We start from the raw sequence: 21,158 nt of genomic DNA on the forward strand, positions 1-21,158 counted from the left end.
TATGGAGTCTATTGTCTCATGTCATCCAAATATTTTGTCTCCTCAGGTAAAAGAAGGTTTCTGCTCATTATATAGTCCTGACTTCAGCAGTTCATTAGAAGCCCTGTGGAATGATAGGAAGACCTGGCTTGGAGCCAGCTTCTTAATTAAATGATAAAAATCTGGGTTGTAAACTGAACTGAGCCCCCTTCGTTCTTTTTTATTTTTTCTTTTTTTTTCCCCTTTTTAATGCCAGCGGGGGTAGCTTTATCCAGGTGCTTCTAATCCATTATCCCTTTCCCTCCTCAAGGAGAGGGGAGTGCCTTTGTCCAAGGCAATCTCTGATTTAGTGCTCTGAAACGTACTGGGGACACATGCCTTGGGTGAGAGGGGCAGGGTCAAATGGCTTTCTCGAAGGTAAAGACTCATTGCTGCGAGCTTGACATGCTTGTTCCCACACCCAGAGAGTTCAGTGCAGGGTTCAGACAGGCATCTGGGAAACATCTTGCCTGAAGCCGCTTCCGTTCTCCGTGGTGCACAATTTGCATTAAGCAGATTTTGAGCTCTGATTAGAAAAACAAAGTACAAATCTGGAGCACAGGGAGATGAATAAAGTAACTGCCCAGGCACGTTTTTTGCTGGCAACGGCTGTAACCATTTCAAAGAGCTTTTTTTTGGTTCAATTTAATGAAATCTGCTTGGTTTTGGCAAGGAGCAGTCCCCAGTTTTGCAATAAACACTTCTGTCATAGCTCTGATCTCAGCTGGTACCAAACTACAGCTCTGCGCTTGGTCCCCTTGCTCAAGCAACAGCAGGGGCACATGGATCTGTGGAAGGAACAACCAACCCTTCTGCAGTGTGCTGGATAGTGGCAGTTTGTGCTATTTGATGTACATGGGCACGGGCCTGCACACTCATCTCCCAGCCTTCCCCACCTGGTCCTCATCTCACTGGTGGTAGGTCAGTGCATGAACCTTGGTTGGAGGCTGAACAGCAGCCTATTGTGCTGGAGCAGGAGGTGGTGAGAAAGTGCCCCATGTTCAGGTAGGTGCAAGCTGGAGACCATCTCAAACTAGGGCTGGCTGCCTAAAGGCCTCTTCAGCACTATGGGAAGCTGAGGAAGCACAAGGAAACTTGTGCACCCTCCTGGAGGAGTGAGTGCTCAGGGGCTCCTACAGAGCCTTCTCCATGTGGGACACATGCCTGGCTAAGAAGAATCCTTTGGGACTTGTGAGAGGCAGTGAAGGCACCTGGCACTTCTGACTTTGTGTCACAACCTTAGGGCAGGCGGGAAGCACAAGGGTGGCATTCAGAAGCTGTTGGAGCCCCAGCAGGGACTGCAGGTCTGCAGAGATGATGTTCTCAGACAGGCACGAGTGGCGCAGTCTCCTGTGGCCTTAGTAGGCTGTGAACTGCTTGGGACAAGGAGGCCTAGAGGCCTTCAGTGAGCTCCTGTCTCTGTCACGTCACCCCTGTGGCACACTGCTGTGGTGTCACTATGTGCCAAACAGAAGCAAGGCTTCACAAACGCTGCCTGCCTTTGCTGCCCCTCTCCAGGTCCGGCTCACAGGGGCACCTGCAGTGGCTGCCAGCGACGTAGCAGCGATGCTGAGTGGTAGTTTCTGCCTGCTGCGCTGCCGCCACGCACTGCTGGAGCTGCGAGAGCCTCATCCGTGTGGGCGGAGGATGATGCCAGAGAAGGTCGAGGCTGCAGGAGCTGGGGCCTTGGCACTGCCCAGAGGTGGGAGCCGAGGCTGAAAGGTGAGCGCTGGGCTCCTGGTTTTGGTGTCTTGTCCTCCCAGCAAACAGCGCAGGGCTGTTCCTTGACCTGCATTCCTGCCTCTTTCATCTAGACTAGTTCGAGGCAATGCAAAGAGCTTTTAAACACTTCCTAGGGCGTATGAGCAGTTGAACCGGTTGCAATCCACATGCTGCATTTTCCTTAACACGTTCCTTAACTTGTTCCTCTTGCCCTCCTCACTCTGAGGCCTCAGGTTCTGCTCTGCTGCTGTTATGGCCTGAAAGGGAGCCTTCCCTTCGCTTGCTTTCTCTTCTGAGCTCTACAGGAGGTTATTTCTAAGTGCCTGGGTGAGGCAGAGCACAGAGGAAGATGGTGACCTGAAATAAAAACAGTGCATTGCACTGCGGCTTGTCGGCGGGCTGCGTTAGCCCCAGCTCTGGCTGCCCTGCTTGCTTTCCGTAATGATGTTTTCCACAGTGTATCCTTGTTTGGAGTCCTTCCCATTTTTATTAGCTTGCAAATTACACGTTGGATTTCAAGCTCTCTTCTGCTTTTCCATTCCTCACATGCCCTTTCTGTCGCCCTTTTGATGGTAGCTGGTGCATATCAGGATAACCTGCTGCCAGATGCCCTCAGGCATCTGTTAACCTCTTCTCTGTCCATCTCTTCTAAGCCACTGGCTAAAATAGAGATCGGTAATAACAAGCACCTGGCCAGCCTCTGGTTTATTCCTGTTTATCATTTACCATTTGTTTGCTGTCCTGATTCAGTCTTCTGATGTAAGTTAATAGGTACTGACCTTTCAGGGAAGATTGCTGCATGTGATGCTAGCAAATGTCTAACCAAGCAGATGGGATCTCTCCTGCGGTTTGTGGGCTTGCTTCCTTCCAGAGCTGATGAACTTGCAGTCCGTGCACCACATCTTACAGCACCATAGAAGCATGTTCTTATCTCCTGCTGTGCCAGCGGGGCCCTGAGATAAGCTGATGTGCAGAGGTCCTGCAGCGATGGGAATCGTGCCTGAGCATCCCATGTCTCCAGCACAAAGCCCTGGGCTACTTGGCCTTGCTTGTCCAGTTTTGGTCCAACGCAAGGCCTTTGGTCTAATTCCCGGTGTGAGGTAACCCCTCTGTAATGCGTCCCAAGGGCGGCTGGTCACCAAGGCTGCTGTGGCAGCTGCAGCCAGCCTGACGCCCTCCTCTTGGGGGACGGCGCGTGTGAAGCCAGCGCTTGAGCAGCAGCTACTCCAGGCAAGAGCCAGGGGAATGTGCAGGGCTCCAACCAATGGCTCAGGCTGCCCCTCTCTGCCGCACTGTGAGGTTAAACCTGGAGCTGCCCAAGTCCCAAAGAGAGGATCCAGTCCCTGCTGGTAGAAAGTCCCTGCTGACGACTGGAGCAGGAGTGCCCTGAGCTTTGACTGGAGCAGGAGAGCCCTGAGCCTTCCCTGAGCACAGCAGGCCAGATAAGCGGTGCTTTCTAAGATAAGGGTTGTTCTTTAGTTCCTTTAGAGGTATAATGATCTCTTGCTGAGCTGGATGAATGACTTTTCCCTTTGATATCTGCAGCGATTAGGAGCTGACAGCAGAGCTCTGCTTAGTAGCCGTTTTCCATAGCAAAGGGCATGTGTCTCTTCACAGGCAGGTATCAAAAGAGGGGACTAGAGCTGGTTTTGAAGAGCAGGCTGCTGCTGAACTCCGTTTTACACGTTGCCATATGGCATCTTGCCCCTGGCAGGTCCCTTGCTGGCAGAACAAGAACAGCTTCCAAACATGTGCAAATGAACAGAGGGCAGGGTGGAATCATCCCCAGCTTCCATGGGGGAAGGAAAAGGAAGTCCTGCTGTAGACCTGTGGAGTGGGTAGCAGCAAATTTTCTTTCCTGCCTCTCCTGACTCTGGTTGGTCCTGACAAGTTATATCTCAAGGTGATCCTCTGCGTTATCCAGGAAGACAAACCAGGTGGAAATATTCCTCCTTCTCCTTTGAAAAAGACCAGCTCAAAGGCTAAGACTGTCTTCTAAATGCTGCTAGGCTTGGTGTGGCTGTGAGTGCCTTGTTTGGCCGAGAGCTCCCCGCTGCGCAGGGCAGACCCTCTCCTCCTCCTCCTCCTCCTCAGCAGCCAGGAGCAGCGCAGAGCTGCCCCTGCCCCAAGCAGGGGCCTGTGCCCTCCCCTGGCACAGAGGCCAGAGCTGGGGGGGTGACCCCTTCTCGCAGCCAGGGCAGCCCCACAGCTTCTCTGTCTCTGTGCAGCACTGCTGACTGGTGCCAACACAGCTGAAAAGGAGAGGTTTAGCCCCACAACAAAACCAGCCAGCATTATACGGGTAAGCAGTAAACAGACTTTCTATCAGTAATGTAAACCCTTACGTCTCCAGGCGTGGCTAAGCCCCTACAGAGAGCTTAGGCGACTGCCCTGGTTAAAGCACTTTATCCCATAGTACCTGCAGGGTAGAGGGAAGGGTGGTTGTTGCTATGAGATTAAAGTGAGGTGATTAGATAGACCGTGACTTGGGATGCGCTTGGGCAATTCCTGAGTGTCTGCAAAGTGAATTACTTAGCAGCAAAGTGACTAAGCTGGATCTTTGCAACTGGTCTCAGGCCCAGCATATATAACCTCACTTGGAAATGAGGAATTAATAGAATCAATTCTGACAGGATATTATTTTTCTGTGTCTTGGTCTAAGCTGTTTTTAGTTCTCATGTATTTTAGGTACTCATTTGGCTCCAATCGCTTGGATTGAACTGAATTCTACTGCAATCATTTTACTATTTGCAAATGTTTTGGTTGCTCCATAGATAGCAATCTGTGAAAACAACTGCCATGTGTGTTTCTCATGTCAAGAAGCCAAATTCTATTTTCATTCTATTCTTTATTCAATCTGGAGAAATTCAGTGACTTGAGCATACAGCAATTTTGTAGCCAGGCGAGGAGTTTGGTTTGAGGAATCAAGACAGGAACCTCCAATGTACTATATTTGCAAAGCTTGCACAGGTTTTGCAGAGTTGGCAGCATAAGCGAGAAGGTCTTAGGGGTAGTTCTGATCATTGTAATCAAAAGTAGTTTTGAAGGGGCTTTCATTTAGCCTTTTTTTTCCCCTCACGCTATCAAGGTAGAAACACATTTCCAGGAGTATCAGTTGCACTCACTACTGTCTAAATAACCTGAGTTATGGCTTTTAATTCCATTTGCCACATGGCAAAGGGAGACAGAAGAGTTGGGATTTGAAGGCTGAAGTAGCACAACCTCTAACCCCTTCAGATGCTCATGTATGTTTTCCTCCATCAAAGGGACTGCAGAGAGATGGAGTCTGGTCTTCCTCCTTCACTGTGGAGGCAAGACAGGGAGCAGGGGCTGGGCGCCACCCACTCCCCCCTGGAGCACAAGGGCTGCAAGCAGAGCTTGCTTTTGATCACATCTGCCTTCAAGCATGTGCCTGGCCTCACTGCCTGGTGCAGCTCAACTATTTAAAATCAAGCATGGCCTCAGCCTTTGAGCATCTGGGCAGATAAGGACCAGCCCTCTGCCTGCATTCCCATGCAGCACGGGGCTGTTTTCCTTTCCCTCCCCCCATTCCCACAAAGCTGGCTCTCTGCCTCTTGCAGCGTGGCATACATACGCAGAGGGTCTCTGTGCTCTACAGGGGCATAGGGGGACAGCTGGAAGTCTTTAAGCAACAAACATTCTCTTGAGGCTTACTTCATGCTTCAGAGAGATGTTTGTTCCATCTTGTTTCAAGGCAATGTTACTCCAGATCAGAATAAGGGTCTTCTTCCTAGATTCCACAGTAGTAAAGAGAATCACTTAAACTACATACCTGGTTTGTAAATCTTTTTATTAAAAGAGTTGGGTTTTTTTTTTCTTTTTCAACAGTAGTAAAGCTTTGGCACTTACAGTATAAAAATAACCACTGATCATAATTACACCAAATTCCTCTTTGTCAACTGCATACTAAGAGTCTTCAATACATTTTATTCCCATATAAAAACACTTGAAGGTCAGGGGAACAAAATTGATAAATAACAGTATGAGATACAAAGATACAGCTAGAAAAATACTAGGATCATTAAGAAAGAATTAGGACTGTGCATATTTTAAATATCACAGTGATGGGTTTTGCTGTTCCTATCTTATTGCTTGCTGCACGCTTATGTGAAAGCAGAAGTGTTTGGTGGACTTTCCTATGTTTAAAATTCAGTAATGTCATTCTTATATTTGTTTGTAGGCCATGGGAACCTTTAATTTTTACACCCCTCCTTCCCGCTTAATATTTTGATCTCCCACCAATTTGTGATTTAGTATCTCCCCATATTTTTTTTCCCCCTTTAGATTTGAAAATACTGACTGGTATTGAACACTTCGAGCAAAAACAAGGCAATACACTGCTATCAATCATGAGAAAAGTCTGAAACACTCCAAGAGTGGCGCTTGGAGAAGCTGTGAGTTGAGCTTAAGCTGGGAAAATGGCTCCAAAGCCAAGGGCCATTTTGAAAGATGCACTTTGCTAGCATCACTCCAGTTTGGATGGTAAATCGTGGCAGATAGGTATCTATGCTTTGGTTTATCTGTTGCCATTGCTGCAAGAAGTCTTGCTGGTTGTTACTTTCCCCGTGGATGTTGTGTGTCTGCCTGTACATCTAGGGGCATGAAACACTCAATGGGGCAGTTGACGTTCTGTCGGGAGGGAAGGAAATCGGTTAGTGCTCTGTCCTGGCAGGGCAGACACTCCTGCGTGGTGATTTTCACTGAGAATTGGTGCCAGCCTGTGCAGCTGTTTAGTTTTTCCATCCAAGCATGCAGCTGGTTTACAGCAACAAGTGAGGACTAGGAGATAACTACACGCACTACTCCCCCCTCAGCATGCAGGCACATCCCAACTTCAAGTCTGCAACAGCCTCAAAGGTCCCACCCGTGAGAAGAGCAGTGAACACCATGCTTAGAAGTGAGAGCTCGAGCTGCAGCACATCAAGTGCTTCTGAACCAGTGAAAAGCTGCATCCTGCTGTGATCCCTTGAGCCTTATACCCATCCTGTGTGTTTGTGCCAGGGTAAGGGAGGGCAGAGGGGCAGTATACTCACTGTGTTTGTAGCCTGGTGGTATCTCTGTGTAAACTGTGTGTAGGTATGGCCAGCAGAGCCTTCAGGGGCCACCTCCACGCTGGGTCTGCGGCAGTTGTCACAACGCCAGCCCTGGGGAGACAGAAAGCAGATGCATCAGTCAGACTGCGCTGCTGACGACCGCCCAGGAGTTGCTGCCACTGTTTGTACACATGGGTACAAGACCCATGAGGTTGCTCCCATGTGGTACCAGACACACATACCCCCAAGGTCCATGTCCCTCTAATTGCTTCTGCTCCTGTACTAATTACTTTGCCTACTATAACGGCCTATTCTGGCCAGTCGAGACCATACGATCTGAAACCCAACAGTCTTAAGACACCCCTCAGACACAGCCCCCTCTGCCCATTCCAGCCCACCTAGCCCCTCCTGCTTACCTGCTGTCCTCCGTAACAAGTACAGGAGCAGATGGCCCCAAAGTATTCCTTCTGCCACTGCTCTCCCACTTGGTACATCTTCCCATCATCATAGCACGTGGTCTCATCTGTGGAGAAGCAGGCATAGCTCAGCTGCACAGTCTGTGCTTGGCTTTAAGCAGTAGTGGCACAAGGTGGGGATCAGAACAGCTGCCTCGGCCCCAGCTTTAGCCTTTTGGCCAGAAGTTCATTGACTGGCAGAGGGAACACTGGTCATTTTTATAGCTCTCTAGACTCTTTGAAGTAGGAGCTGAGGATATTTGCGGGATGAGAGCAATGCAGTTTCATTTATATTACCAAGGCTAGAGGATGCTCAAGTGACAGGCGCTGCAAGTGTTATTCATTAGGGTGACCTACCCCACCTACTATGCCAACATGTCCCTTTCTTGTGGCTCCAGGGCCAAACAGTGGGTGCAGAGAGTGTAACCTTAACGAACAAATTAGGATTTTCTTTTTTTTTAAGCTAGAGAATATGAGTTTTATGCCTCCAGTTCTCAGAAGAACTGCTTCAATCTGTCACTCTACAAACATGCATCAGACATGTTGATTCTCTGCTCACTGTAGCAGCAGGACCCAAATTTAATCAGAACAGTCAGGAAAAGGTGACACTTCCTGCCTGGGAGCTCAATTAAATTAACATCAGAAAGTGACTTACGAGGTTCACACTTGAATTCTCCCTTTCCATTTCCCAGGCAGGTGCAGCTCATCATCTGGCCATTCTCTCCCTGTCGGTCCCACTTCTCTCCAATCTTGTAGTTCACACCATTATCATGGCACCACTCTGGAGAAGGCAGAAAAACAAGACAGGAATTATTGCACACACTGCAGTGACTAGCAGGAGGAAAACTGCTGTTTGAGGAATCGAAAACAGGGTGGGCAAAAGAATCTTTTGAGTTTGTGTAAATCCCAGGGAAGAAATCCTGCTGGGAGTAGTTTCAGCTCCTGGAACATTTAACTGTTGAGTACTGGGGAATGGGAAGAGACTGTTAGGGAAGAACTAAGTGGAATGTGACAAAAACTGAGTTGGGGAAAAAGGCTCACTAACCAGAGGGAAAATTAAAGGAATTTAATAGACCTAGGGCAGCAAGGGAAAAGTTAAATGCTCCTTTTTTTTTTTTTTTTTTTAAATGATTAAGAACCCAGTAAAGTTATATCACACAGGATGCATAACACAATGGTAAATCATGTGTACTGAATAATGAAATAAAATCAGCCCTGTAGAAAAAGTATTTCCCTGCAGTCACTCCTCTGAGCATATGTGAAGCTCAAAAATGTCCTCTTTATGTTACTCTGTATCTTAAAAGCACAATTTAAATTAATTGTATGTGATGCATTAACCACTCAATTGCTGACTTTTATTTATCCTCTTATATGGAAGATGTTTTCTTATATGAACCACAGTCCTAAAATTTAGCACAAAAATTCAATGCCGTTGCAATGGAGTTGCCTCCTTGACAGAGCTTCAAAGAAATACTGACAAAAAGAGAAAACAGGCTCTGCAAGATGCTTTGCAAAGGCTCTCTGCAACGCAAAACAGACTCTGGTCTTGCTCTTATATTCACTGAAATGCACACAGGTCTCTCTCGCCCACTTACAATGACGTATATAATGAGGAGATGAAGATTCAACCATAATTCAATAGTCATAGCTGTCTTGTTAAATAACTACTCAGATTCTTTCTTTTAGGCATCTAGTTTGTCTCACTTTTACACATTAGCTAGACTTACCTGGCACAGATAGGGAAAATAAGAGAAATATTTAGCTTTGGTGAAGAAGTCATTACATATCAATACAATATTGATTGTTACTGATGCAATGAATTTGCTAGTACTAGATAAGCTGCATAGCTCAGAAGTGACCAAATTTTTTCATCACTGTCAGTGATGGAAAAATACCAGTCTGGTTCAAAAAACTAAGAGCCTGCATTCATTTGCTTCATGTTTGGATCAGATTGGCTCTGTCAAACATGCTATTAGAGCTCAGGGAGATGGATGGTTGAAAGCAAGCTACTCACTAGAAGAATCACATCTGAAATGGCCACTGCCAAAGCCTAGACACTGGCACCAGAGCTTGAAGCCAGTTTCAGATAATCGCTCCCATTCCTCGCCAATGGAATAGAAGGAGCCAGTGAAAGTATCGTAGCAGGTGTCATCGGTCGGCTGGTTCAGTCCTTCAGACACTGAAATGAACGAAAAGAGAAGAAAGGGGTATTAAACACATAACTACTTTTTCTATGTGTTTTTTTTTTTTCCTTTACAGTATCCTGGTAGTAATGGAGCTCCCCCATGGGCACATACTTGACGGCTCTGTCAGCAGCTCAGACTCCCTGCGATTTCTTTTCCATTTGCATGTGTCAGAGCAGCTGAATGACAAAACCTGATATGAAGGCTATTTTCACTTCGATTTGCTGAGCTCCAAGCAAGTGTGAGTTCTTGGCTTTGCTGCTGAAGAGCAGCAATCTTAGTCTGTTTTTAAGAGAAGTATCCTGTGAAGTGCTGGGGAATGATGTGAAGTTGGTAGATGCAGATGCACTTCTAGGGGCAAGTAACGGACAAGACGGAGCAGTGGAACTGGCTGCCTGTGTCTTGGCACCAGCACGACGAGGTACTGTGACAGCAGGCGCCCACTGCTTGACAGGAATCTGACACCAACATAATCCAGTACTGAAACGCAGCAAATACCTCATCTTGTACTATCTCTTGGACACCGTCTGGAGAGGAATATGTGGAGCCTCAAAGCACTGCCTTGGTGATTAGGCAAGAGAAGATGAGGTAAGAGCACTAGTGTCACCACCAGGGTGCCACAGTTTTCTGAAAGCAGTGGCCCTCACAGACCATTTCGCCCATCTTCTACCTTCCATGTGTTTTCTGTGTCTGACAAAGCCTCCTTTCTGAACTTTCCTTAAACTTGGGAAGCAGGTTGCTTTGGATAAAGGAAATGATACAGAGACAGTAAAAGTTCATGCTGATGCCACAAAGCTTTTACCTACCAGTATTGCCAACTGTGACCACCTCCTCCAGCACCTTCTGTTTCCGGTGATCTTTCAAAGCTTCCACTATGATGTTGTAGGTGGCCCCCCTGGTAAGGCCAGTGAGTGTGGCACTGGAGGAAGTGCCAGGAACCCTGAACTGCAATGACAGGCAATGCCAAGTTACCAAGGAGGAAGAAGTGATTACTTTTTAGCTTGCAGAAGGATCTCAGGAAAGGCTGGCTGTTCAGGGTGGCTTCTGTGGGGTACATAGTGCCAGCCCATTCCCTCCTCACGTCTACATGTTCAAACAAGAGTGCTAAACTTGAGTACCCTAAAGAGGGTTTCAAAAGCAGTGCTATCCTCATTTTAAGAACACAGAAAGCAAAGCAGAAGGGCATCTCTGGTTTAGAGGAGCAAGACTTTAGTACGTGAAATCCCCAAAGTGAACTCCCAGTGGTCTTTACTGCCCTTTCCATGGTGAAAGGCTGACACGGTCAGTGTTTCTGGGGCTTTGTCTTTTACAGGTTTTATCCATTAGCCTCTTCCACGAGAGGAGCATTTAACTTTTCTGCCCTTCCAGCTACACATTAATAGGACTTTAAGACAACTCCAGCTGCCATCTCCTTAACATAAAGGGCTGGAATCTCAAGAGAAAGCAGCTACTGTGGCAAGTCAAACACTAAAGGTGCTGAGAAAAGACAGTTCAGTTAGTTACCTGTAAAGTATCTTCCTCCTGGCTGACTGGCTGACACGAGATGATATATTCAGTGCTCTCCAGCAACGGCCTCCAAGAGATGGTTGTCTGAGAGAGGGCTTCTTGACCTGTGGTATCATTGCGCCTGGGCCCTCGAGAGTGAGGGTACGAAGGTTCGACGATGATTGGCACTTGGTAACCAGGGATTTCAATTTTTTCATCTACATTAGGTGGTTGCCGTCCCGACCCAGGCCTAAGGGGAGACGCTGTAGTGGGTACAGGCCGCCTGTAGCCGTGCTCCTCAAAGAAGACTTGCTGACCCTGGTGTCCTATTGTCTGGGGGTGCCCAGACGTGCCTGGAAGTTGGATACCGTTGCCATTGTCATACCTATTGTTAGTGAGGTAGGGGGTCCTCTCGTCAATGGAAGGTACGTCAAGAATGTCGGGTTGATTGGGGTGTGGTCTGGTAATCAACGTGGGAAGATCATCTAGCCAAAGAAAGGTTAGAAGCCGTAAAGCAAAGCATGGTAAACAGCTGCCGTGGAGGCTCTGCACCCCTCCAAGCATCAGAGATGAGCATCTTTCCAGGATGCAACACACTTTTTATGATCCTGTAGTGACTGTTGTGCAGCTAATGATTTCTAGCTATACATACATTTATATATGTTATATAAATATATATATTTCATATGAAGGCATAAGAAGTGTGTTGGTATGAAATTTTCACACAGTTGAGCATACTGTAACCCAAAGATGCCACTGATGCTCAAACTAGAAGGCATAAAATTGCAAGAGATATTCACAGATTATCCATTATCCAGAAAAATCCCTGGTACACAGCTATAGACTGGCTCCTAGATCACATCTGCATCTCCAGCTCTTATTTTGCTTGTCAAGGGTATCTCTGTCTCATACTGCAGAAGGGGGCTGAAGAGAGGCAATAAATATTTAATGGACAATAAATTAAAGGATCTCACTTTTGATACCATCATGAGCTAGAAGAAAATATGAACATTTATCTTAATTATAAATTAGATACCCAGGCAAGTAAACACCAAGCATACTGTTCCGTTCCAAGTACCTACATGCAGTCAAACATGATTCTAATAATTTAGAAAACTTGCCTCCTTCAATCAAGAAAATTCTCTTTATAAATACTATTTGACCGATGAGAAAAATTTCATGATTTAGGTGGCTTGAACAGGACATTTTAGATAATACTATTTCAGTCCTGTGACTGTCTTCTCCAAGGGGAAGACACCATCCTCTTTTACAGGCACACAACAAACCAGAGCTTTATTTTACCTGTCCTTTTTCTGCCAATCAACGGTTCACTCTTTTGATTGTTCTTCACAGCAATAACATAGATGATGTATTCGGTTCCTGGTTCCAAACCTAGGGAAGGAAGACATAAAACAACCTTGTATTTGAACACGTGTAGGGCAGGGACTTGTACAATAAAACGGGATGAAAGTGAGCTAGTCCCTTCTCTGCAGTGGCACGATCCTTTGCTACACCTGCTCAGCTACATACTTGGCCTATCTGCACTAGGTAAGAGTCTTGGGGGGTATTCACAGAAGGAAGCTGTTTGGTTCCATCCTATTTGCTTGTTCCCATTTAGGAGGAGAAACACAAGCTCTGCAAGGTCTTCTCCTTCAAGTACTAAGATCCAAACTGCATGCAGCTCTATCTACCTCTCATTTGACCTTCCATCCCACATATGATGGTCAAAGAAAAGCAACTCCCAAGCATAAGAGATCTTTGCCAAGCTCCGGTGAACATCTCCCAAACAAAGCACAGACACGTACCAGTGATTGTGGCCTCTGTGGTGCCTGGCCGAGGACGAGGCATAAGCTCCTTGGATGGTGAGCCAGGTTTCTCATACCTGATGATATAGCCTGTGATCTTGGCCCGAGGAGGCTGCCAAGTAGCCAGGAGGGAGTTGCTTGTGGTTGTGAGGAAGTTCAGGTTAGAAGGAGCATCAATAGCTAGGGGAAAACAAAAGCAAAGAGGTCAAATGCGGTAACAGCATCCTTCACCCTGACTGCATCTTCTAGAAACAAGGTCACCCTTTTCAAACTCAGAAGATTCTGCTCTGTCACATCAGGTAACACATGATCAGAGGCAAGGATATCAACATACTGTTGTTGACTACATCCAATTACTGTGCATTAAAATAAGCAGGAAAGACAGAAAATATCATTACCAGTGGAGGCATCAATCACTACTGGGGAACTGCGTGCATTCTCGTTCAGAGTGTAAAGGTAGATCTTGTAGTCATTGCCAGGTTGCAAGCCTGAAATCAGAACGTAAATGTTAGCTTTTCCTTGCAAAAAAATACATGGCAATGTACTAGCAGCTACTATGGTTGTCACTGCTGAAGGGTTTTCTTTTTGGATGTTTTGTAAAATTAGTCCAAGGAAGCCACTCAGAAAGGGCAGAATGCCTTTCATCAACTTCTTCTTGAAGAGCAAACTTACGACTCAAATGTTTCCCACCTTTTAGTGCTGTAGTTCTTTCATAAAAGAAATTTTACAGAGCAAGAACCCAGTGTATCTTCTGATATCAGTTCAGAAACAGCTGCCTGCTTAAACACCTCACTTACCAGTGATAGTGTAAGTCCTAACATCAGGACTGATGGTCCTTTGAATGGGTGTCTGACCACCTGCAGGAATGGCATCAACTTGAAAGCCAGTGATGGTCTCAGTCTTGGTTCTCCAGGTAATGGTGATGGTTGTCTCAGTGGCATCTGTCACACGGGCCCTGCGAGGGGGACTCACATCTGCACAAGAAGAGGCCTCTTGTCAGTACCCTGGGCATAGGGAATCTCTCAACAATTTTGTTTGTAAAGGTCATTATCAGAGTTATGTAGAGAGCCCCCCTCTTGGTACAACACATTTGATCTCTACCTCTGGGCCTGACACCCAGCACAGAACCAACTGGTCATTCACAGAGTGTCACTGCTTACTTTCAAGAGTGGTGACCACTCCCTGGGCTGGTCGGCTGGTCAGAGAGTCCTTCAGGGCATAGACACTCACTTCATACTTGGTTGCCACCTAGAATCGAGAAAGATACACTATGTTATGAAAAGAACCTGACCCAGTAGGAAACATTCCTACTCTTGTTCACTGTTTGGTGGAACCACCACCCCTCAGTCACCAGTTACTTGTGAAACCTTGAGACAATCCGATTAATGCCATAATTATTCCCACTTCTAGTAAGCAAAAGATTATGGACCCTGATGAACCGTGCTGTTTAGAATATTAGTATTGCACGTGTGTGCACACCGGACCAGAGCAAACCCTGGAAGAAAGCTGTCACCCCAAAATTTTGAGATCCTTGTGCTTCAAAGCTAATTATTCAGGAAAAGCTGACTTAAATCCTGGTCTTCCTGCTATGATAAAGTGTTCTTGCTTCAAGAAAAGAGAATGGTGGAAATCACAGTAAGGTCTTTAGTCCTTAACTGCCTCAAACCAGGAGCCCGCTTAGAGTGCATTTGAAAGCTTGTATTTGAAAATGATTCACAAAACTTAAAAACTGATCAGTAGCTTTAAGACAGCCGGAACAATAAAAGCACTGATTTTCAGCTTTTTCCAGTATAGGGACTTCTGAAGCGTTTCCAGCAGAGAAGACAACTATATAACATATCTAATCCTACTGACAAATAAGTGATTTCAACTTACATTTTCTAAATGCCTTAGAAATATAATGCCTGAGCAATAGACTGACAGAGCTTCCCATATAAGAGCTTGAAAGCCACCCCATTAGGACATTTTATCTGACCTCTTATGAAAGAGAGGCTAAAGTGTTTTACTGCATTCCTGGTGATTTTAAAGCTGACGATCAGCATTTGATTAAGGCACCAGCCTCCCCTAAACGAGGAAGTGGAAGAATGCAGATTGAGCAGGCTAATTCCTTGTCTTGTAACAGCTGCGATAACACTCAGTTAGGGCTGACAACTAGTCTGACTTCAACCAGGCCCTAAGGAGCTGTAATGATCTACTCCAGCTGAAGTTCCTGACCCAGGTATTTTAACTGGAAGGAATTTTAAATTGCTTCAGGTTTTCTCAATATTTCCTTCCTACAATACAGTCTGGAATAGACAGAGTAAAAAATTACCATTAATCCAGAAACAGCAGCAGATGTACTGTCTGGAGAAAGGTTGATTTCTTTCATGGGACCAGTCTTTTCTTTGGGATTCACTCTAACTCTGTAGCCAGTGAGACGAACATTTGGCGCGTTCCAGTTGACTGTAAGACTGGTGGGAGTTATCTGAGTAAACTTCAGGTTTGTTGGAGGAGGAATTGCTGTGAAAAGTCAGGATTGGCACACAGTTAGTTTGAAGATAACAATCTCAGGTAAAGCAATAATCTTTCCTGAACGTGAAACAGTTCTAGGTCTGAAATGCCTGGGCAGAAGTGGTGTGGAAGTGGACAAGATATTCAAGAGCAGACTTTCTAATATGTGATAAAACTGAAATATGGATGTGTTTGTGTTTCCAAGTAGGCAAGTAACCCTGCTTGCCATGATATAAGGCAAAGGCTCTGGGAGGTGATTACTGCACATGGGGCCAGACTGTTTTAATAGTTGTGCCTGTCTCTGCTCTTTATTACACAGCTGTTAGCTTAGCCCTGTTTCACTTGCCCATCTCCACTGACTTCTTTAATGTGATTGACTTACAAAAGGAGGTAGGAAGCAGGCTCAGAAACTGCAAAGAGGGCACAAAAACACTGCCAAATGCAGAGAGGAAGCTTTTGCAGCCACTTAAAATAAGTGTAAACTACTAGTCAAAGAGAAAGGCAATGGAAAAGCCCAGCTATGATAGCCATCAGTAAGAGTCTGGTCATGAGCTAATATATCTGACATCTTTTTAAAAAACTGCTCAGCTTGAAATGAATAAAATCCAATTAAATGTTTTCTTGCCTTACTACTTGTAACCCTCAGGCTGCAAATAGGGAAGAATATATTTTACCACAGTATCCACTATACGTTGCTGTGAAGTTTCCTACATTTGTAGAGTGGAAATAAGACAATTTTCCTTTGCTTTTCTCAAAGAGAGCTTAATCCAAAGCTCTGGAGACCCAGTGGAAATTAAGTGACTTCAAATGCTTTTGAACAGGCCTGCAAAGGGTAAACCACCAAGAATGGCATGTAAATATCATTTGCACTCATGGCAGGCAGTTAGCCAGCTCAGTCATTCTGACACTTTGGTTTAGTTTACAACAGCAACCTGCACACTAGGATCAGCCATCGTCATGGAGTCCTTGGCATGACAATGCCAAGTTTTCATCCACAAATGAACAGAAGAACTTTATTACAAATGTGCTACCGAGACATGTCTGGCAATGCTGGAAGCCTGGCAATGAATTTCATATTGCTGGCAGTGTTTCTCTCTCAAGGAACAGTTTCCAGCACTGAGTTGGATTGACTTGTACATAAGGGAGAGCTCTCCCCTGAATGGAGCTTGCCCTTATCTCCTGGAGGAGGTGATATGAATGGCAGAGTGCAGGCAGGCAGGCATCCTTCGGTAAGCAACAGTAAAGGATCAAAAGGCTCTGTGGGGACTGGAGGTCAAGCAATTGCTCAGCCCTTCACACTGATTTTTCTTTATTTATTTGCTCCAGCCAACAGTAAGGACCCCAAGGAAATTAAAGCTGCACGGGTAGCTGTTGCTGGTAACCTGCCCTGATCCCCAGATCCCCAACTCTAAAGATTTTTCACCCTGTGTCAGGCTCCCCAGCTAGGGGCCAGGCATAACTGATCCACAGGAGGAGGCAGTGAGATCATGTTCCTCCCTTCCCTAGAGTCTACTCCTCCAGTCCTGCTCTCTCATCTTCCCTAACATGTACAGAGGCTGACTCCGTGGGCACTGAGCTCTCCAGCATAACACACTGCCTCTCCAAAGCAGTCACATCCCGTGGGCTGCCCTTGTGCACCGGTTGCATGTGGAAGCAGTGTCCCCAGCAGGGCAGAAGCCCCTGCTGCCATGGCCTGCTGGGGTGAAGGTGTACCTGTGGACTGGGTCCCAGTGAGGGGCAGGCTCTCCATGTCATCGTATATGGCAACGATATTGATAGTGTACTCAGAGCCTGGCCTGAGGTCATGCAGCTCAGCAGTGTCTTCTTCACCACCTGGGGCCGGCAATAGCTCATGGATTCCATCCTCAGGGCTTGAGTAGGTCACCCTGTACCTGGTGACTTGCCCCTGTGGGCTTTCCCAAGCAATTTTGATGGAATCAACATCCACCTCAGTGAATGTTAGTCCTTTAGGGCGGTCAATGTCTGTTAGGCAAATTAACGGTAAGAGGTTAAGTGATAAAAAGCAGGTTGTAGGCGAGGGATAAAAAAGGCATTTCTGCTACATGCAAAGCAGTTTTTTGGTTTTGTGCGGGAGAGGGACACGTGATTCTCCTCTGTGCTGCACCTTGCACACATGCTTAGACCTGTGCAGAGCAAGCCTGAGAGTCTGCGAGTGCCATAGAGCAGGAAGGCAATCCAGGCCTTGTCAAAGCCAACAGGACTTGCACCACTGCCTTCAAAGCAGCCAGGGCCCTGACTGCTTACACCAAGGGCCCCTTGGCTCTGAAGCTCCTTTTACACAAATCTAGCAGCATCAAGCCACCTCAAGTAGCCAAGAGAAAGAAAAATACAGCCACTTCCTAGTGCAAAAGACAGCCAGATGCTCCACCTGACTGGGGAAATTCAAACGCTTGCTGTATTTGACTTTTGCTGTTGTAAGCTGCTGTGCAAAGTGTCAGCCCAAGGAGAACCAGTCCCACCATTCTTTCATGAATTAATATCCAATTAACACACTTATCAAGAGGACAAATTTCTTCATATAATTTAAAATAAACACAATTAAAAACAGAACAACTTTTCAACCTTGTACTGAGTACACAGGGACACCCACAAGTGCAACTGGGTTGTACACACACCTTTTAGGAAGAGTCACTGAATTTGTCTAGCAAGACTGGGGCTCGGTGCTAGACTGCAAGGCAAGTGAGCCTTGCTCCAAGGAAGCCCAGCCTGGCTACCAGGCAGCTATTCCCATTTCTTACACAAAATGGGAGGATCTGACATATCATTTTTATATGGGATCCAAGTTATTCTTTTCTGTAACATTCCAACTTTATTTGCTGTGTTATGTTAGTTCTACATTCTCTAGTTGGCAAAGGTGATTTTTTTTTCCCCCAGGAATTTGCTTGATTTGATATTGATGCACCTTTCTTCCCATTTTTGCAAAGCTTCAGAGAAGCTCCTTTTGTCTTTAGTACAATTCTATAATTAGTTGGGGCTGAGCTGTGGTTTTACAGAACAAACCTGAACAAGGGAACAACGTGCAGAAAATGCCTACCCAAGAACACCCTTGGGAAAGGCACTTCACATTAGAGACATCTGACTTGCATGTTCCTTCTTGCCCAGAAGAACACTGCTCTTCTGCACAGGGAGGTATGGCAATAGAAGGGCTTTCTTTGCAGTACCCAAGTTTTCAATAGCTCACACACTTTTATTCCCTTGCAAAGGGCAAGAACTCTCAAATCCATTCCAGCCCTTTAACAGGATGGAGATAAAATCACCTCTGCCACCTAGCTCCAGAAGGGAAATCTTTGCACATTTTTCCCCTTGATTGGCTGAAGGCAAACAAAACTCAGAGGCTTTGCAGCTTTAGGGCAAGAAAAACAAAAGCGCAGCATTTGAGGCGAGTGATTGCATTTTGCCAGCAATTTAGGGGAGAGGGACTGCATTTTTTTGCGGCAGTTTCTGCAATTTAGGTGCATGATACTTATCACATAGCAGGACACTTTGCACTCTCCTGGAAACTAGGCATCTGCTAGTTGCTCTAACTTAGAATCTGATACTTCATGGTAGATTTGTATGCCAACAGGAAAAACAACATTGCTTTGTTACTGTGAAGTGACATACGTACTGGTGACAGCTGTCTCGACCAAGGGCAGACTCTCTCCATTCTGATTCTGAGCATAGACACTGACCACATACTCGACTGTGGGCTGCAGGCCTTCAATAGTGACTTCCGTTTGATCTGCCAGGAAAGAACAATAGTGGCTTAATTTGGAACAAGGATAATATTAGCTCCTGGTGCCTTGCCCCTACTCTAACAAGCAAGCTGAAAATGGTCATAAGGGAAAAAAAGAGGCTAGAAAAAGCCTTCTCTGCCACCATGAAAAGCCTGTGTTGGACAGCAGAAGTGCTAGACCACAAGTGAAGCGGTTCTTATGGCAAGACTCAGATGCCCACCAGCCACAAAGGAGTTTTGTGGAGGCCTCACTTCGCATGCAAGTTTTTGCAAAAGGCACAACTGACTTGGTAAAACCAAGGGCACTTGCAATTCTATTCACAGACTGCAGCATGAACACTGTTTTCTAAGGCTTTTTACCCCATTGCTTGTATTTTCATGCCTTGAAGGCCTTATCCTTTGCACAGCTTTTCCTCTTCCTCCAAGCTTGCCAAAGGAAGCGGATGGCAACACTGACAGGCTCTTCCACATTTTACCTTGGAATTGCATTAAGTATTTTTTGCCTTTTGTGCAGGTCTCTTCAGCTGGACTAAGCTACAGAGTTCCAGCCTCTAAGGAGACAGGAATGAGAGCCTGACATGAGCCACTTCATGATTAATTGTCATTAAAGTGACTTAAGAGTTGACAGCTATGGTTTAACTTCTCCTTGTACTATGCCTCTCTGACAGTGCAGAACAAGAGATCTGCAAATTGTACCTGCGCAAAGACAATCCTACAGCTAAAAGAACAGGTTAGAACAGCAGGGAGCAAGGAAAACAGAACAAAGCAAACTCAAGAGGCAATCAGCCTTCATTTTCTGGGATAAGATTGAACATTAACCCAACTGCATGAGCTGTTGGGTATCCCCAAGGGCTAACTTCAGCAAATCTCACACAACACAACTGAAAGCCTTCCTGTGAGCAAACTGAGAACTGGCTGGCAGATCCCTTAAGGTAGAAAGGTCACGCTTGTAGCATGGACTTAGTCCCATACACTATCAAGTCTCATTCAGAAGAGCTTCTGAGTAAGTTTTGTTGGATATCAGAAAGTCCAAGGGTGCTCCCTTGAATCTCAGATGCCTCCCAGAGACACTGAGGTTGCCAAAACTGAAGCTTTGAAGCAGAGCTGCCTCACAGAACTGTGAGCCTTACAGGACAAAAACTTGCCCCAGTTTATCCTGGATGAGACTCTACTGCAGTCAGGAGAATGATAAGGAAAAAGAGAATCTGGTTTAGGGCATATGCCTAGCACTTGATAGTGCTAACTTTAGCTGCCACGTTTTTGATTCTTTATAGACTTGATGTCCTTACCTGCAGGAACCATTTTGGTCTTTGTGGGCCCATGTCCCTTCTTGGGGACAGCTGTCACCCGGTATCCTGTGACTGGGGATGTTGAGGGCAGCCATCTGACACTGATGCTGTTGTCTTGCACATCCGTTACCTGCATCTGGGATGGTGTGTCGATTTCTGGGCAGTAAATATAACCTCTGTGAGTACCTGTGCAAGAGGAACCCCTCCCTCCTCACCTCCTCTTGTGTCCCCCTCATGGTTAGGTCCTCACTGAATTTTATTCTGCTCTTCCCCAGCTAGGCTTCAAAGGGTCTCCCTCCTCTCCAAAAGTCCAAGCCCACATTGCCCTCCTCCATCATCTTAGCATGCTAGGCCAACCATGACATGCAACTCTACTGAAAATGAGGGGCTAAACACAATCCATGAGTTCCAGAAGAAGGTAAGAACCAGTGATCCAGCTTTATGGGATTAAGCTAACAGCTGTGAGCAGTTTTGGGTCCCTTTCCCCCATTTATTTCTCCTCCTCCCCTCCCCACAGATCTCACCTGTTTTGTAGGTGACAGTGACTGGCTTGCTGCTGGCTGGGCTGTCTCCACGGCCAGTTACTGCATACACAGTGATGGTGTAGTCAACTCCAGGCTTGAGGCCACTAATAGGAGCAGTAGACATGGTGCCAGGCACTGTAAATTCCTGCACAGGGCTACTTCCACCTGGGGAGGGTGGGGTAGAGAAAGAGTAATGCATGGCTCCATTTTACATATACTGTGTTACTAGAAAAACACAAGAAAAAAAAGGATATCAAAGAAAGGATCCCACTGATGTCAACAGATCTTGGGTCAAAGTCTAAGTCTGTTCCAAGTAACAAATGAAATACACAGATCCACCACTACAGTGACTAAAGTACCCTGGATGCAGTCATTCTTTTAATTTGCTCTCCCTTAA

The 21,158-nt window shown here is 46.1% G+C and overlaps 1 protein-coding gene across 1 annotated transcript in view; it reads right to left on the reverse strand.

Moving 5' to 3' along the window:
* Positions 1-5,616: 5,616 nt before the first annotated feature.
* FN1 (fibronectin 1) overlaps positions 5,617-21,158 on the reverse strand; it is a 51,633-nt gene continuing 36,091 nt past the window's right edge. Inside the window, exons 29-45 of the mRNA XM_026048036.1 lie at positions 20,762-20,926; positions 20,238-20,393; positions 18,841-18,954; positions 16,926-17,195; positions 15,034-15,221; positions 13,883-13,970; positions 13,520-13,696; positions 13,121-13,210; positions 12,723-12,902; positions 12,220-12,309; positions 10,936-11,402; positions 10,239-10,377; positions 9,264-9,428; positions 7,905-8,030; positions 7,211-7,317; positions 6,795-6,905; positions 5,617-6,390 (exon numbers count right to left, since the gene is read on the reverse strand). Coding sequence (XP_025903821.1) covers positions 6,316-6,390; positions 6,795-6,905; positions 7,211-7,317; positions 7,905-8,030; positions 9,264-9,428; positions 10,239-10,377; positions 10,936-11,402; positions 12,220-12,309; positions 12,723-12,902; positions 13,121-13,210; positions 13,520-13,696; positions 13,883-13,970; positions 15,034-15,221; positions 16,926-17,195; positions 18,841-18,954; positions 20,238-20,393; positions 20,762-20,926 — 2,708 coding nt within the window. The 3' untranslated portion in view covers positions 5,617-6,315. The remainder of the gene's footprint in view (positions 6,391-6,794; positions 6,906-7,210; positions 7,318-7,904; positions 8,031-9,263; positions 9,429-10,238; positions 10,378-10,935; positions 11,403-12,219; positions 12,310-12,722; positions 12,903-13,120; positions 13,211-13,519; positions 13,697-13,882; positions 13,971-15,033; positions 15,222-16,925; positions 17,196-18,840; positions 18,955-20,237; positions 20,394-20,761; positions 20,927-21,158) is intronic.

This window comes from Nothoprocta perdicaria, unplaced genomic scaffold (genome assembly GCF_003342845.1).
Source record: "Nothoprocta perdicaria isolate Ctin4 unplaced genomic scaffold, notPer1 scaffold_11, whole genome shotgun sequence".
Lineage (NCBI taxonomy): Eukaryota > Metazoa > Chordata > Aves > Tinamiformes > Tinamidae > Nothoprocta > Nothoprocta perdicaria.